The sequence below is a fragment of the Antechinus flavipes genome, chromosome 3 (assembly GCF_016432865.1).
Source record: "Antechinus flavipes isolate AdamAnt ecotype Samford, QLD, Australia chromosome 3, AdamAnt_v2, whole genome shotgun sequence".
Classification (NCBI taxonomy): domain Eukaryota; kingdom Metazoa; phylum Chordata; class Mammalia; order Dasyuromorphia; family Dasyuridae; genus Antechinus; species Antechinus flavipes.
In genome coordinates, this window is record NC_067400.1 from 165,578,958 (window position 1) to 165,598,749 (window position 19,792).

At 31.7% G+C, this 19,792-nt stretch overlaps 1 protein-coding gene across 1 annotated transcript in view; it reads left to right on the forward strand.

The window, feature by feature from the left end:
• The window catches only part of MYO16 (myosin XVI), a 722,870-nt gene that overhangs the window by 276,419 nt on the left and 426,659 nt on the right, over positions 1-19,792 (forward strand). Inside the window, exon 11 of the mRNA XM_051984178.1 lies at positions 6,571-6,681. Coding sequence (XP_051840138.1) covers positions 6,571-6,681 — 111 coding nt within the window. The remainder of the gene's footprint in view (positions 1-6,570; positions 6,682-19,792) is intronic.

Sequence of the window (19,792 nt, forward strand, 5' to 3'; positions counted from 1 at the left end):
CACTTAAAATAAATTATGGAATCCTTAACTTGAGTCAGGAGTGAGGCAGTATGTAATAAAGAATATAGAGTTAATGTAGGTCTTTGATTTTTAGTGAGGAAAGAGAGCTATCGCTACTTTTTTTTTTTTTTTAAATTGTAACCTTGGTAGCTATACTTTTGGTCAACAGCCTGAGTCTATAAGAATCTTCAGGATGAAATGAAGTGTAAAATGTTAAATAATTGATATTGAACAATACAAAAATTGCTTTTGACAGCCCAGGAGATTGGAGAAGAGTTGAATTATTGTAGCTTCAATTTTTATCAACCAAGCAGATATCATCTTTGAATGACACTGATGAAATATTTAGTCAGGGAATTCCCAACAGAATGTTGTATCTCAGCCTTAGCATCACAACATGTGTATTTCTGGCACAGGCATGAAAGTTGACTAGAAGTAATTATCCTGTGGATGTGTACCCTTTCTGGTATATATCATAGTGCTCTTCTTTTTTATTTGAAACGTTCACTTAATTTCTTGGACATTTAAATGTTCTCATATCCTTCCTCATTCACCAGGACTATAATGATTGGAATATCAATTATAAGACTTTTTTTAAAGGTGTCTAGACTAATAATGGTGATCTCAATGTTTCCTGAGTCCATATTATTTTATTTTCTTGTAATTGTTTTCTGATAAAAGGAGAAACAACTTATTTTTTTCTATTTTTAGGAAATACAGAACTTTTTTATATAAAAGTAATATTTATATCTGGCATACATTAAGAAGAAACTTATGAACTAATATGTATAATGACAGCTATTCTGAAAATCTAAAAGTCTTTATTTAGCCAAGTATTTATTGTCATGATACTACATTAGACATGGAAAAATTCTAGAGGATAAAACATGCTAACTTCATGGATATTTTTCTAAGAATCCTATGCATTTTGAAAAGTGTAGCTCCTTAGAGAAATAATTTAGAACTAATTCTATTTTTTCTCTTTTTAACAGATTTTTAAGAATACTCATTTCCCCCCTAACTTCAAAACATGAAATAAACCAAGATGTTTTTGACTAGATATTTTCTGTTCTAATATAGATTACTAATCACATATAACTTCTCATCCTTTGTAATTATTTCCCCTATATTTTCATAAATCCTCCACAGAGGATCCCTGCAATGCATTAGAGACATACCTCTAATTATAAAAATAAAAGTTATTCATATTAAAAGTATAGCCCTATTGTTGTTCATTTTTCCTTTGACTAATCTCTGTGTTTCAATCAATAAGAATTTTAAATGCCTGCTACATGTCAAATGATAGAAGTTGTAGATACAAATACAAAAATGAAAGAGGATCTGAGGACAATTAGATGGTGTGGTTGTGGAGTTAAGATGACTGAGTTAAAATCTGGCCTCAGATACTAGTTGAATGACCCTGGACAAGTCACTTAACCCTGATAACCTCAAAAAAAGAGAGATTTTGTCCTCAAGGAGCTTAGCTTCTTCTAATGCGATTTGTGAATTGGAATGGAGTGTACAGGGAATGAAACTTTGTTCTAAGCTGTCATAGAAGTTCTGACTGACTAGTGAGTAATTGATTGTTCTAGCATTTTGAAGACTAATGAAAATATGTCTTTGATCATTATTCTCTGAAAAAGAAGTGAAAAATTGTTTTTGATGGGGCAGAGGCAAGTGTGCATTTGGCAGCAAAACAAATAGTTAGATGCTTGCCTACAATAGCTGCACCCTGATGTATACCTGGAGAGATAAAGAGCATTATTTGGGAGACTTGGGATTTAGAGATGTGAATTAACTACTTATTTTATTTGCATTCATTCCAATTATATGTCTGACTTTGTAGTTTAATTCCTATAATTTGTACATCTTCATGGTTATGTTCTTAAGTATTTTATAATTCTGTAGATATTTTAAGTGGAATGTCTCTTTATCTCTTCTTGCTATTTTTTTGTTTGTAGCATACATAAATATCAATAATTTATAATTGTTAAATTATAATTTTCTTCAGTGGTCAATTTTAGTATTTTAAAGCATATATCACATCTGGAAAAGGCAATAATTTTCTATTTCTGCTACTCTCTTAATTTCTTTTCCATTTATTGCTATCACTAGCATTATAACAAATAGCTGTGATTACAATTTATATCCTTGTTTTACCTAGACACCTAGAAAAGTCTACCTTAACCATAGAAAATATAAATCTGACTTTTGGTTTAAGATATTTAATATTTATGATAAGGGAAAGTTAATTTATTGCTTTTTTTTAATCCTTGAAGTTGTATTTTTTCAAAAAAATTTTACATTTCTTTACATAATCATTTGATTTTTGTTGTTATTGTCATTAATATGGTGAATCATGTTCATAGCTTTCCTAATATTGAACTACATTTGCATCATTGGTATAAATTCAACTTAATAATGGTGAAATGTTGGTATAGTTTTTTGGATGAAATTTTATTTAAAAGTTTTGAATAAATGTTCATTTGGGATATTGATAATTTTATTTCTCAATTTTGACTTTCCCTGGTTGAGATATGACGATTATATTTGTATCAAATAAACAATTTAGTAGGATTCTTCTTTTTCCTATTTGTGCAGATTGTATACTATTGGAATGAATTTTTGTTGAATTATTGACAAAAATAATTTGTCAATTCATCTGGTAACAGTGTTTTTTTCCCTCCCTTTAGGAGCCTATTTATGATTTTTAAAATTTCCTTTTTCTGGGATAGCATGGTTTATATTCTCTACTTCTTCTCCATTAACCTTGGCATTTTATGTTCTTTTAGGTATTCATCTATTTTATTTAAAAAACCAATGAACTTCCAAGCTTCATAGGTGTAAAAGTATGATAAAAATTCAATCATCATCTCCGCATTTTTGCTGCCTTTTCCCCCTGTACAGAATGCTTATCCAATAGTTAAGGATTTCTTCAGAAAGATCTTGGAAACATAATACAATCATCAGTGTTATGCACAAATAGAAGTATTTGCTGAGTTTCATCATTAGGGAATCTGTGTGTGTGTGTGTGTGTGTGTGTGTGTGTGTGTGTGTGTGTGTGTATTTGTGTCTCTCTGTGTTTCAATGTGACTCTCTGCCTCTCTGTCTCTGTCTGTCTGTCTGCCTGTCTCTCTCTCTCTCCCTTCTCCATACAAGACATCCTTATCATACTGATCTATACTTTTAACCCAACATTTAACATATGTTTTATGCTCAATATTGTTATTCAGAGGATTGTGGAACAAAATTATGTAATTGTATCTATCAGGAAGTCTCGTTTATTCTGAAAATAGAAGTGGCATTTTTTTTATTCTAAATTTTATTCTACTGAGTCAATTTTTTTTTTTTCTCAAGCGATAAATACAGCACACTCTCATGATCTCTCTAACTATGTCTATTGCATGGATGTCTCAGAGATAGCTGCTGTAAAAAAAAAAATCTGAAAATGTTCCATTTCCTTTATCATATTTCTATAAAGTACATTTTTATTCCTAAACAGATTTTATGTAGAGCAGAGATTAGATATAGATGATGGTTGTTGGATATTTACCTGTTCATCTTTCTTTTGAGAGAGTACCTTTCTTTATGTGTGTACATAATTATTTTAGATTTTAGAATCTTTCCCTCTTCTAGATATATCTGTATATATGAATGAATTATTGAATCAAAAATCATTTAATAATGATAATACTGGTAATAATAATTATATATATATATATATTTATATGGTAACTACTGTGTACTAGGCACAATATTTATAAATATTATCTCATTTGCTCCTCACAATGACACTGGAAGGTAGGTGCTTTTATTTTTTCCATTTAACAGTTGATAAACTGAGACAAAGAGATGAAGTGACTTTCCGATATGTACAAAGCTAATAATTGCCTGGGGTCTGATTTGAACTCATCTCACTAATTTCAGCATACCCCATTCTTAAACATTTATCAAACCCCTTAATTGCTTCAAAATTATGTTTCCTTCTATACACATTACTTCTATATGGATTTTGTCAAGTCCAGGATGTTCTTCTGCCTTGGTGAATTCAGATGCTGTTTTCACTTCTAGAAAACTTATCATTGTAGAAGTGTTGAGCACTTTATCTCATTCAGGTTAATTAATTTTTGTGTACAGGTTCATCTAGAAATGTGCTTAAGGTTATATCGTTTTGCCTCTAATACTAAATTTTCTCATCCAAAACGTTCTGTGGCTTTAAAAATCATGTACTTGTATCTATCAGGAAGTCTCATTTATTCTGAAAATAGAGGTAGCATGTCTTTATTATAGATTTTATTCTACTGAGTCAACACACACACACACACACACACACACATGTTAAACAATGTTTTTACATATTTTTTTATGAGTCATGTTGGGAAAGAAAAAGCAGAACAGAGGAGAAAAACCAGGAGAGAATAAGACAGAAGAAAAAGAAAAACTAAGTAAAGATATCATGTGTCAATTTACATTGTCTCTCTCTCTCTGGATGAGGATGGCAAAGTTTATAGGGAGTGCCTTGGAGAAGAACCAAGTCTGTCATAGTAGAGCATTGCACAATCTTGCTGTTGCTGTGTACAATGTATTCCTGGTTCTGCTTGTTTCACTCAGCATCAGTTCATGTATATCTTTCCAAGCTTTTTTAAAAATAGCTTGTTCATCATTTTTATAGGACAATAATATTCCATTACTTTAATATACCTATTTGGTATATTAAATATACTATTTGGCCATTCCCTAACTGATGGGCATCTAGTTATTTTCCAATTCTTTGCCACCACTTCTATGACTTTTTGATGTGATTCTGCACCCAATCTTTCTTTATGATTTTTTTCTAAATGAGATTGGATTCTATACCACCATTAGTTATTGCTATGGTTTTTTCTACTTGGTAAAGAAATTAAATATTTGCCTAGTTGAAATAGTTTCTGGACCTTTTTGCTCTTTTTGTCACATTATATCTTTTATCTCAGTCAAGTGCTTCTAAGAAATTAAAATAGAGTCAAATTCTTTACTTTTACTTACCATTTTTCAAAATAGATCAAGTTTAAAATAGGTCAGGTTGAGATTATTTGAATCATTCTTAGTTTTTATCTCTAACTTTTCTTGTAATTTGGTTTTGATTTTGATTTTTTTCTCTCCAAATGAGTTAATAAGTTGATTTTATACCAAGAATAGTTTGTAAAATGGACATGTGAAATACATTTAAATTTATTTGCAACTTCTTTGCTTCTTCTGGATTCACTGATAATAAGAATATTACAATAACTGTATCTTAGTACTCCGCGAATAGTAGCAACTTGCCATCCATTGAACTGAGATTTCACATTGTATATTTGCAATTAAATTAATGTTTATTGATAGCCTAAAAACTTTTTTATAAATACCAACACATTCTGCTGTCTTTTCTTCAGTTATGCCGCAGGCATGGTAGAAATAGAGGGCACCACTCTAAAATGAAATTTGTATTTAAATGTTTTGCAGCTCACTGTGGCCAAAGAACTACTCTCTGAATGAAGTCTTCTAGCATTCTGAGTTTTTTCCTTCTCTCCCATTATTAGAAGATGCAAATATTGAAATGATGTATACATAGTTGACATTTTTGTTAAAGTAAAAGCATGAAGAAACACCTTTTATTAACTTTTGACAAACAATTTGTGTGTTATTTCTCTTTATAAATGGTAATCATTAAGAAATTAAGGATATGATTAAATTATTAAAGAAATCAAGTGTGGAATTTGTGATAAATTATACTTGGTTGCAGCATGAGAAAATTATGATATATATATGTGTGTGTGTGTGTGTGTGTGTGTGTGTGTGTGTGTGTGTGTGTGTGTATTTCTGCCAGTAGTTTAACAGCTAAATGAAAGACTTATGTCTTAGGGGAAAATCCAAAATGACCTTTCTTTAGTAATAAGTTAGTGAAGTATATGAAATGATTTGCTGATGATTAGAAAAACTCTATGGAATTCTCTTATAAGACCCTAAATTATTGACAGTAGCTTTATCTTTAGAGCTAAAATAAGCCCCAAATAAATATGACTTTAAAAATCAAATATTTGAAATATACTCACTAACTTTCCATGTATTTGTGTACAGAAACCAAATTCTGCACAGCTTCTTTCCATTCCAGTTTTAGTAATGCTAATATTATACTGAAACTGACTTTCTGCCTTGACCCTTTCTAGAGTTAAACATAATTCTCTTTAAGTTGTTAGGAGATAATGGAAATATTCTGTTTCCTGAAGGTATTTTTTGCCTGATTTGACAAATCTAAGTAGTATACTGATAACAAGCACACTGCCTATATGATAGAAACTCTATTATTAATTCAGATTTGAGAGATTTGTCCTTTTGCCTGATGATAAATATTCACTTTTTTTTCCAACAGAACTTTTCAGCAATTACAAAAATTTATAAAGTATTATCATTATCATCATCATCATCATCATCATCATTATTATTATGATGGTAGCCATTAATATTTTTGATGTACAATTAAAATTGTAATATCATACTATAAAGTAAATGAATTAAAATGAAATTTATGTGTAAGGTTATTTTTTTCAGGTCAAGCTGATGCCTCCAGCTCCCAATGATGACCTAGCAACATTGAGTGAACTGAATGATGGCAGTCTTCTTTATGAAATCCAGAAGCGCTTTGGCAACAATCAAATATACGTGAGTAGTTATAACATTTTCTGTTGTAGTACATCTTGGTGGATAATTTGATCTATCTGATACTGCATAGACTAGAAAATAACAAAAGATGAAGACATGATATTCCAAAAATACATAAATGATGTGAATGCATTTAAGTTACTATAACTATATAGAGAGACTTCTGAGTACCTCTGTCTAATCCTGTCATGTGCTCTTCAGTATTGTTTGTAAAAAGAGAGTTTTTGAAGACAGTGAGTTTAGTGCCATTTCTCACAGAATCTAAAGGCTCAAAGTGGATAGTACCAGCATGGAACTTCATGAACAGATCTGAATTTAAGTACATTATTGAAAACTTTAAGAATATTCATTACTTCTGTGAAAATAATTCTTTTGATAATTTAAAACTCTTATGTTCTACAAATAATTTTAAAATGTATCCCTTTGTCTACTTTAGCTTACGAGGTCTGGAAATTCAAAGAAGACTGTATTAAATGTGAATGTAGTATTCTGAATTTACTTGGGAATGAAAATGTCCCCTTAATTATGATGAAATTTCATATGTTTAGGATTACAGTGAATATTAGTAATTTATATATCAACATGATAATAGGAATCATGAATAAGATTTTGATTAAAAATCACATGGAAGTTTTGATTTGTTGGTTTAAATATCATCATTTTAATGTGTGTTTTTTTTCAATGCTTGAAAATAATTCAGACACCTGGTAAAGTAACAAACTTGAATGTGTGGGGAGGAAGGGGTTTGTAACTATGGGTCTCTATGTTGCAGGGAGAGCATACTAAACATAGGGTAATTCAGGCAAGTACAGATAATTTCTTTAGTGAAATTAATCTGCATATCTCTGATTTCTTTTGATCATTTGTGAAGCCTAGACTACCTCTCTGGAGGACCTAGAGATTAGCCTGAGTCCTTGGTTTTAGTGGAGAAGTGAAGAAGGCAAGAGAGCCACATGGCTGGTCAAAGGTGCAGTCTGGAACCTGGCATCTTATCTTGTGTCTGTGGCTGAGAGCTGTGGCTGAGAGAGAGCATTCTAAGTCTGAGACTCCCTTTAAATATTCCAGTAGGATTACATCACTACCTCACACTGAGCATTGCAACCACACTGAGCATGCGCAATTATAGAACATTACATCACCATATTACCAAAGTATATGCCAACAATCTAGATTGATTGCATCATTATATTACATTAAGTATGTGCTTAGAGAACTATATCTCACATTGAGTAGGTACTTAATTATAAATACCCTGCTGTCCTAGATTTAAGTGCAACTTTTCAGAGTTCCTGCCCTTTACAATCAGTCTTCATTTTTTTTGTTTCTCAATTTAATAAGAAGCTGGTTGGATCATTTTTATTGAAATGTAAGGTATGCAAATCTCCTTGCATACCTTATCAATTATTGATTAATTTAAGAAAATGTACCACAGCAACCCAAATCTTAAAATAAGATAATGTAAATATACTTAAAATAAAATTATTCTACCAAATTAAAATTTGAAGTATTTGAGGCAAAGGTTTGCCAAATCTAGGTATAGCTACCTGGAATATTATTTTGTTGTTCTCATGGCTGAAATTTTTATCTTGTTATGGGAACATGGTGAAAATATAAATTTTGAACTTGTATTTGTTTGCCTAGTTTTAGACTTCAGTTCAATTTTCCTAATGTATTTCATTACCCAGCAAAGAATTCTTATGCATCTACTATGTTTCAGGCAATATTCTTTTTTTTTTTTTTCAATAACTTTTTATTGATAGAACCCATGCCAGGGTAATTTTTTACAGCATTATCCCTTGCATTCACTTCTGTTCCGATTTTTCCCCTCCCTCTCTCCACCCCCTTCCCCAGATGGCAAGCAGTCCTTTACATGTCAAATAGGTTACAGTATATCCTAGATACAATATATGTGTGCAGAACCGAACAGTTTTCTTGTTGCACAGGGAGAATTGAATTCAGAAGGTATGAATAACCCGGGAAGAAAAACTAAAATGCAGATAGTTCACATTCGTTTCCCAGTGTTCTTTCTTTGGGTGTAGCTGCTTTTGTCCGTCATTTATCAATTGAAACTTAGTTAGGTCTCTTTATCAAAGAAATCCACTTCCATCAAAATATGTCCTCATACAATATCGTTGTCGAAGTGTATAATGATCTCCTGGTTCTGCTCATTTCACTTAGCATCAGTTCATGTAAGTCTCGCCAGTCCTCTCTGTATTCATCCTGCTGGTCATTCCTTACAGAACCATAATATTCCATAACATTCATATATCACAATTTACTCAACCATTCTCCAATTGATGGGCATCCTTTCATTTCCAGCTTCTAGCCACTACAAACAGGGCTGCCACAAACATTTTGGCACATACAGGTCCCTTTCCCTTCTTTAGTATCTCTTTGGGATATAAGCCCAGTAGAAACACTGCTGGATCAAAAGGTATGCACAGTTTGATAACTTGTTGAGCATAGTTCCAAATTGCTCTCCAGAATGGCTGGATGTGTTCACAATTCCACCAACAATGTATCAGTGTCCCTGTTTTCCCACATCCCCTCCAACATTCCACATTATCTTTCCCTGTCATTCTAGCCAATCTGACAGGTGTGTAGTGGTAGCTCAGAATTGTTTTAATTTGCATTTCTCTGATTAATAATGATTTGGAGCATATTTTCATATGTCTATAAATAGTTTCAATTTCTTCATCTGAGAATTGTCTATTCATATCCTTTGACTATTTATCAATTGGAGAATGGTTTGAATTCTTATAGATTAGAGTCAATTCTCTATATATTTTGGAAATGAGGCCTTTATCAGAACCTTTGATTGTAAAAATGTTTTCCCAGTTTATTGTTTCCCTTCTAATCTTGTCTGCATTAGTTTTGTTTGTACAAAAACTTTTCAATTTGATATAATCAAAATTTTCTATTTTGTGATCAATAGTGATCTCTAGTTGTTCTTTGGTCATAAATTCCTCCTTCTTCCACAGGTCTGTGAGGTAAACTATCCTATGCTCTTCCAATTTATTTATAATCTCATTCTTTATGCTTTATGCTTTATGCAACCCATTTTGACCTTATCTTGGTGTACGGTGTTAAGTGTGTGTCAATGCCTAGTTTCTGTTCAGGCAATATTCTTAAGAGATGATGATTAATCTTCTGCATTCATTAATTCATGATTTAAATTGTCCAATGATTATTCCCATTGAGAAAGAACATTGAGAGCTGAATGATTTTCTCCCTTTGTAAATGTTTCATTTTGATTTTTAATCCATAGAATAGAGAACCACTCAAATCAGCTTCAGAGAAGGCTAATTATTTTTTTTTCAAACTGGGGTTTCATTACTTTCAAGTATGAGCAAAAAGAAAAGGCTACCAAGGAGACTCTAGCGGACTGATTAGGGAATAAATATAAATAGTTTGTACTTAACCATTAAATGTCAATAATATTTTTCTTAGACACCATCAAGGTCATATTCCCTGGCCTTTTCAGGGTGTGGACATAATCTTGTCTTGAAAAGGGCTTTGCTAACAGAGGACAATCTTTGGAAGCTCCTATCAAGTTGCAAAGGCTTTAATTATGGCCTGGCAATAAACTATCTCTTATCTGATAACTAATTTCAATAAGTTGAAAAAGGCTCATCCTTTTTATATCTAGAATTTTAAATGCTATACCTGTGATAATGAGTAGTTTTTTTGTCTTTCTTTGAACCACCATCTCTTATGAAAGTTGATGGAATATGGTCATCTCAATGATTCACTACCTGAACTGTCTTATGATTTTATGCTATTTGTAAAATGAGAGTATTGAACTAGATGAAATCTTAGTTTGATTCCCTGGATTTTGTAATATTTATTTTATTATTTCCTCCAAAATAAAATTTTACTTTTATACATAAAACATATGTGTATAATATATTGTACACATAACAGTTATATAATAATATGATAATTATGTACATATTTCATGATATTTATTAGGTATTAGATCAAAGATTTTCTTTAAAGGTTGGAACCAAAGAGACCAAGACTTGGGGCTTGAAATTCAAATATGTTGTTGACATCCTTCCCTTTCTTACAAGGGCAGGAAGATAGATTCTTAATCAGACATCTTACAAAAACAAAGACATTCTATCCCCAAATATTCTCTGGCTATATTAAACATATGTAGAAGATAGATTATGCGTCATGATTTTAAGAAAAATGTAGAATAGAGATTAGGGAAATTTAATCCTGTAAATAACCCTAGAATTTGAGATTATGTGTAATGTCTGGGCAAGACAGAGATTAGAGACCAATTTAATAGTTTATTAAATGGAGAGAGGGCTGGACGAGACTATCATCTCAAAGAATCCAGCCCTAAGTATCAGACAGCAAGCTTTTTCATAGGATGACAAGAACAATAACATAATGAGGGAGGTAACCTGGATGAGGATAACCTAATGAGGGGAGGCACCTAGGATGACATAATGGGAGGTACTGGAGAGGCTCCTGATATTCTAATGATGTCTAAAATAGATAAAGACCTTTATCCCATTAAACATTAAGAGGGAATAAGTATAGCTTAAAGTCTAAGATAAAAGACCTTTATCCTATCAAATATTATGAGGGAATGGTTATAACCTGAGGCAGAGTAATTAAATCAAACATTAAGAGGGAAAGGTTATGACCTGAGGTAAATAGGACAATGGGGAAACTAGGTCAGGACATCAAAAGGGAACTGTGGCACAACTTATGCATTTGTATCAGGACAAAATTAGGAGAGAAATCCATTGATTGCACAATTTCATTTAAACTTTCCCTTCGGACTTATCATAGTATTCTGCACTACACAGAGGTGATATTTAATGAATGTTCAATTTTATGGAGACAAAGGCTCATTTGCCTCTTCTAAGGCACTATTGAATGTTTGAAAATTCATTGTTGGTTGTTGCTGAGTAGTTTTCAGTCTGACTCCATTTGAGGTTTTCCTGACAAAGGTCCTGAAATGCTTTACCATTTCCTTCACCAACTTATTTTATAGATGAGGAAACTGAGGCAAACAGGAGTGAGTGACTTGTTCAGGGTTATACAACTAGTAAGTGTCTGAGGCCATATTTGACCTCAGTCTTCTTGACTTGACTCCAGGCTCAGTGCTCAATCCATTATATCATGCTGCTGTTCATAGGCAGTTCTCTACTTTAGCTATATTTTTTTAACTACATACAATTACAAATGTGCAGAGAAAAAAAATCCAAGGGAGAAATAGCAAGAGACTTAAGCGTCGTTTTTACAAGAAAATTTCAAATAGCTTTAACTTCTTCAGATCAAAGATTTTTTCTTCCTAGTAGAGGAGTGGATACTTTTTTCTTCTCCCAAGTAAATACTGAAAGCCTTGCTACTTAAGATCAGCTTAAAATGTAAGAAAAACAGGATGTTTCCCTATGAACCACTATTAAAATAAATCTCCAGTTTAATGAAATCTTTTTTTATTAAAGTTTTATTTTTCAAAACATATGCATAGATAAATCTGCAACATTAGCCCTTGCAAAACCTTGTGTTCATTTCCCTTCTTTTTCTCACCCCCTTCCCCTAGATGGCAAGGAGTATAATATATGTTAAACATGGTAGAAATATATATTAAATACAATGTATGCATACATATTTATACAATTATCATGCTGTACAAGAAAATTAAATCAAACCAGAAAAAAACTGATGAAGAAAACAAAATGCAAGCAAACAACAACAAAAAGTGAGAATGCTATGTTTTAAACCACACTCAGTTCCCACAGTCCTCTCTCTGGGTGTAGATGGCTCTTGTGATCACAAGACCATTGGAACTTGTCTGAATAATCTCATTGTTGAAGAGAGTCATGTGCATCAGAATTGATCATCATATAATATTGCTGTTGCCCAAAAAAGCATTTTCAAAGGAACTAATGAAAAAAAATCAAATGAAGGTAGCCTAGCTGTACCTGCCCTAAAACTATATTGTAAACCAGAGGTCACCAAAAACCATTTGGTATTGGCTAAGAAATAGACTAGTTGATCAGTAGAATAGGTTAGGTTCACAGGACAAAATGGTCAATAACTATAGCAAATCTAGTATTTGAGAAACCCAAAGACTCCAACTTTGGGGATAAGAATTCACTATTTGACAAAAACTGGGAAAATTGGAAATTAGTATGGCAGAAACTAGGCATGGACCCACACTTAACACCCTATACCAAGATAAAATCAAAATGGATTGATGATTTAGGCATGAAGAACAAGATTATAAATGAATAAGAAAAACATAGGATAGTTTACCTCTCAGATTTATGGAGAAGGAAGGAATTTGTGATCAAAGAAGAACTAGAGGTCATTATTGATTACAAAATAGAAAATTTTGATTATATTGAGTTAAAAAGCTTTTGTACCAACAAAACTAATACATACAAGATTGGATAGGAAGCAATAAACAGGAACATTTTTATAGTTAAAGGTTCTGATAAAGGCCTCATTTCCAAAATATATAGAAAATTGAAATATAGAAAATATAAATTAGTCAATTTTCAAGAAATCAAGCCATTCTCCAATTGAGAAATGGTCAAAGGATATGAACAGACAATTCTCAGATGATGAAATTGAAACTATTTCTACTCATATGAAAAGGTATTCCAAATCGTTATTGATCAGAGAAATGCAAATTAAAACAGCTCTGAGATACCACTACACACCTGTCAGATTGTCTAAGATGTTGGAAAAGATAATGACGAATGTGGGAGGGTATGCAGGAAAACTGGGACAGTGATGTATTGTTGGTGGAGTTATGAATGGATCCAACCATTCTGAGAGCAGTTTGGAACTATGATCAAAAACTTATCAAACTGTGCATACCCTTTGATCCAGCAGTGTTACTACTGGGCTTATATCCCAAAGACTGTATTAAAGAAGGGAAAGGCACCTGTATGTGCAAAAATGTTTGTGGCAGCCCTTTTCATAGTGGCTAGAAAGTGGAAACTTAATGGATGCCCATCAATTGGAGATTGGCTGAGTAAATTATGGTATATTGATGTTATGGAATATTATTGTTCTGTAAGAAATGACCAGCAGGATGAATACAGAGAGGCTTAGAGAGATTTACATGAACTGATGCTAAGAGAAATGAGCAGAACAGGAAATCATATGCACTTCAACAACAATACATTTATCTTTACATTTGTAGGTTCTCATGTATTTTCTTCCCAAAATGTAGTCTTTCTTTTTTAAAATAAATATTCTTACAAATTACAGAGAGGATATATGGTTGAAGGTAGGACATTGCTATGTCAACTAGATTAAAAATGTACCATGTATGGATGAAAAGATATTTTTAAAATAAATGTATTAAAATAAATATAAATTAATTTTTATTTTAATAAATATAAATTAATTTTCAGAGGCTGTAGTAGCAATTGGAGAGGCAACCTAATTTATGCATAGTATCCTGTTTAAAAAAAAAAGTTAGTGTGACAAAATTGGAAGAGTATTTTATTTGGAGATATAGAAATAGGGTTCAGATTCCTAGCTGAATCACCTTCTGCCTGTGATACTGCTTCTAATTTATTTGATGTCTTTTGGTCTTGGATCATTGTAAAATGAAGAAATTCTTAGCTTGGGTCCCCAATCCACCTAAGGGGTCCATGGATAGATCTCACAAGATCTATGAATTTGGATGGAGAAAAATATATCTTTTTTTCAACATAATTGGTTTCCTTTGCAAACTGAAATATTGTTTTATTAATTTAAAATATTATTCTGAAAAAGATTCATAAGATTCCTAAAGAGGCCCAAGACCCAGGAAACATTAAGGATTCTCACTCTAAAGTCTCTTCTAACTCCAAATCTAAAATTTTATGATTGGATGAAGAAAATCTTTCATGAAAGATAGGATAGCATGTGCTTATACAATATGAACAGTTGTACTATTTGCACACTATCATTCTTTATCATAATGAAAATTTGAATCCTAGATCTTTGTAATGATTAACTGACATTGGCCCAGCTATATATCATCTCTGAAAATTAGTTTCCTTATCATTTTTCATGATTAAGCACTGTCTCAAAGTTTAAATTAAAAAAAAAAGTGGGGGATACATTTTAAAATCTTCAGTACTTCAGTTCTTTGATGAATCGATTATATCATTGATGTAGGAATTTCTTTCACCAGTCAGATTACAATATTCCTATGGTTTCTTATGCAACTCTTATTTTCTACCATATTAAACATTCCATACATGAGTCACTTAGCACATCTGAGGTTTTTGTATGGCACATTACCTATTTAGGAGTACAATTCCAACCCTTGGATTGTCTACATCTCAGTTTTGATACATGATCCCATCTTTTTCAAATTACATATGTCCTAGTAGATATCTTTCATAACACTTTGCAGATAAGACATCAATGATGGTTCATACAGACTCTTTACATTTGTTCTTTGGTTACCTGAAATTTTTATTCTTTCTTATATAAAGACCCCCTATAGTTTGTAGTCCTTTAGTGTTCCTGGGATAGTACTGATTATTTAATAATTGCTTGAAGCAAAATACAATGTCAAATTTATTAATCAATAGATTGTACAAATTTAGCACATGCTCCATATATTGAACCTGGTACCATGGATAAAAAGACATATTTTAAAAAGAAATATGTTAAAAATAAATATAAATTATTTTTAAAGGGCTATAGTAGCAATTGGAAAGGTAATTAATAAAAGATTCCTATAATAGGTGATGTCTGAACTGAGCTTAAAAGAAATTAGGACCATAAAAATTGTTTAATTTCCCAAATATGATCCAGTTAACTCCTATTGTGTTTTGAATTCTTAATCATTGTCCATCTGTAATAGATGTCCAAGATACAAATATTGAATAATCAATCAACAAGTATTTAGTGCCTTTATGCAGTTTTTAAATTTAGTTTCAGAGGGGCAGTTTTCTAAACATCTGTTTTTCACTAACAGGACTTTGTAGTGTTGCATTGGTTGCTAAAATTAACAATCATGTTGTCTGTAAAAAGAAGAGCAGTAAAATATCTTCATCATTATTAACATTATTTTACATTTGAATTTAATGCACACTCAATTGGAAAAGTATTCTTTTTTGCATCTATTATTGAACCTTATGTGGCAGCAAAAAGAGTACTAACTGCGATTAGGCACTTAAATTCATGTTTGATATTTATTATCTAAAGTGACATTGGGGAAGTCATTTAACGTCCCTGATTTCAGTTTCCTCATCTATAAAATGAGGAAGTTGGACTATATAGCTTCTAATGTACATTTCAATTCTTGATTTTACTGTTTTGAGAAGAGATTTTTAATGCTGGTTAGTCACTCAAGGTCTTCTCTTCTATCCTTCAACTTTGTTAGAAAATAAATAGTAAGAATTTATATTATAAGTAATTAAATTAACCATTGTAAAATTATGAAGATATAATCTGATGTAGAAAACGATGTGTGAAAATTTTTCTTTTTTTTGTCATCTTTTCATCATAAATATTCCTTATGAATGGTATATAAATTAACATGAAGATCTAGTTTTATTTTTTTTAATTTTATTTTATTTAATAATAACTTTATATTGACAGAATCCATGCCAGGGTAATTTTTTACAACATTATCCCTTGCACTCGCTTCTGTTTCGATTTTTCCCCTCCCTCCCTTCACCCCCTCCCCTAGATGGCAAGCAGTCCTATATATGTTAGATATGTTGCGAAGATCTAGTTTTAAAAAGAGAGAGATTCATATTATCTAGAAGTGAAGCTTCTGCATATTTTAAAAATCTTTAGTCTGTATTATTTCTTGACTCTAAGGTTTATTTTATTTTATTTTTTAAACATGTGCACTTCTAAACATATTTCCACATTAATGATGCTGCACAAGAAAAATGAGATCAAAAAGAGAAAAAAAATGAGAAAGAAAAAAAACAAGCAAACAAACAAAAACAACAAAAGGTGAAAATAGTATGGGGTGATCCACACTCAGTCCCCATAGTCCTCTCTCTGAATGCAGATGCCTCTTTCAATCACAAGTCTATTGGAATTGACCTAACTCAACTCATTGTTGAAAAGAGCCAAATCCATCACAGATCATTATATAATCTTATTGCTGTACATAATATTCTCTTGGTTCTACTCACTTCACTTAGCATTAGCTCATGTTATTCTCTCCATTCTTATACCATAATTTTTTGAGACATTCTCCAACTGATGGGCATCCACTCAAGTTTCCAGGTCCTTGCTACTACAAAAAGGGCTGCTACAAACATTTTTGCACTTGTAGATCTTTTTCCCTTTTTTATGATTTCTTTGGGATACAGACCCAGTAGAGATACTTCTGTCTCAAAGGATAGGCATAATTTGATAGCCTTATGAGCATAGTTCCAAATTGTTCTCTAGAATGGTTGAATCATTTCACAATTCCCCTAGCAATGTATTAGTGTCCCAGTTTTCCCAGATTCCCTTCCTCATTTATCATTATCTTTTCCTGTCAATCTTAGCCTATCTGAGAGGTCTGAAGAGTTACCTCAGAGTTATCTTAATTTGCATTTCTCTAATCAATGGTGATTTAGATCATTTCTTCATATATTACAAATAGTTTTAATTTCTTCATCTGAAAATTGTCTGTTCATATTCTTTGACCATTTATCAGTTGGAGAATGGCTTTTATTCTTATAAATTTGAGTCAATTCTCTATATATTTTAGAAATGAGTCTTTTATCAGAAAGTTGGATGTAAAAAAATTTCTCCCCAGTTTTCTGCTTCCTCTCTAATCTTGGCTACTTTGATTTTGTTTGTACAAAATCCTTTTAATTTTTATAATGAAAATGATCCATTTTGCATTCATACTGTACTCTATTTTTTCTTTGACCATAAATTCCTTCCTTTTCCACAGATCTGAGAGGTAGACTTATCCCTTTTCTTTTTTCCTTATTTGCTTATATATCACCTAAATCATGAACTCATTTAGACCATCTCTTGGCATAAAGTATTAGATATTTGGCTAATACCTAGTTTCTACCATACTATTTTCCAATTTTCTCAGCATTTTTTTTTCAAATAGTAAGTACTTATCCCAGAAGCTGGAGTCTTTGAGTTTATCAAACACAAATTACTATAGTCATTGTGTATTGTATCTTAACTTAATTTATTCCACTGATCCACTACTTTTTTTCTTAACCAGTATGAAATGATTTTGATGACTGCTGCTTTATAATATAGTTTTAGGTCTTATCAGACAGCTAGGCCACCTTTGTTTGCATTTTTTTCATTAATTCTCTTGAAATTCTTGACTTTTTTTCTTCCAGATGAATTTTGTTATTATTTTTTCTAGCTCTATAAAGTAATTTCTTGGCAGTTTGAAAAATTAGATTACTTTAGGTAGATTTGTCATTTTTATTACATTATCTTGGCCTTTCCATGAACACTTGATATTCTTCCAGTTTGTTTAGACCTAACTTTATTTGTGTGAATTGCTTTGTAATTGTGTTCATATGGTTCCTAAGATAAAGTAGAAGCATAAAAATATACTGTTTTCATGTTCCTCTAGGTCAATCTTTGAAGTAAAATCACTGAATACAAAAGACATGTATATGTTGGCTGACTTTGAAGCATTTCATTATGTATATGATTTTGCTTCAAATTTTCATTCAAAATCCCTCAACTTCTGCAACACAAATTATAATGTTTGCTCTAACTTTCTGGAGGTCCTCTGGAAGGACCTTGGTCTCAGCAGGATAGACACCACGAGAATGGTCAAGAATAGAATCTAGATTCTTTATTCTGGTCCAGTCTTGATCTTAGTACAGGAAGCATGAGAGCCATCACGAGGATGGTGAAAGATAGAATGTCTATCTTCCAGTCCTTCTTAGCCTTTATATACCTTTTTGTAATTAAATCATTTCAGCATACTGATTATGTGTGAACTTAGAGAACTATTACATTACCATACTAAGTACTAAGTATATATGTGTGAACTAGAAAACCGAGTAGAATTAGAAAACCTAATTCTACTGAATTAACACCTTGTTTCAAGTATACTTCTCCAGAGTTCCAGCCCTCTACATCAAATTGCTACATAAGTTGAAATTGAATCTTCATGGAAGTCTTACATGTTGCTGGCATAGTTTTCAAGAAGCTAAAAAAAATAAAGTATTGGAATCTTGCTCCTGGGAGCAAAAGATTTTCATAGTCTAACGTAATAGATTCCATTTATGGTTATCTTCCTAGTGCTGGAACATTCTAGAAGGATTCAAAGTGATTTTGAAAATCAAAGGTTTCTTGATGATTTTCAGTAATCATTTCTACAAATGCAGAGTCATTCTAGTATTCTTAATTGGAAAGTCTGGAATATAACTGGTATAGACTGTTCTATTAAAAGCAGAGGACCTACCTCAGTATGTATGCATATGTATGCAGAGATCTCTAGGAAAAGAGAATGAGGGCACTTAATTCAAAAGTGAAATATATAATTTTGGAGAGGTGTAATGCCTCATAGCCTGGATCTAATACTCTAATTAAACTACTTTTTTCTCTGTTTCAGTTTTCATTTTATTAAAAAGGTAGACTTTGCACTGGTAGTAAAGGTGATTTTAAGTTTTATTATGTAATTAGTCAATATAAAATACTCCTATGATGTCTGGGTGATCTATTAAAATATGTTGGAATTCAAAATGGAATAATAACAAGTAAATCAGTAGTATCCATCACCACCTATTTTTTCACACATTTGCAGAAATACATACATATATATGCACTCTTGAGTAAATTTAAAAAAAAGTGAGTAAAACAAAAACCAGGGGACTGTGATAAAAATAGGAAAGAATAATTCATAGCCACTGACCTTTAGGATCAGAGATTTTGAACTGAAAAGGACAGTACACATTTGGTCTAATTACCTCATTTAACTGAAGCTAAGAGGGATTATTTGATATGATCAAGGTCTTAGAGAGACTATGCAGAAAAGTCAAATTTTAAACCCTAGTTCTCTGACAAAAAATTCAATATACTTTCTATCATACCATTTGCCACCCCTATTTTAGAATTTTAAAATTATCACAAAGGCAAGAGGTGTTGATGATGAGGAGATGAATCCTTTGTCTTTTGTTCACCAATG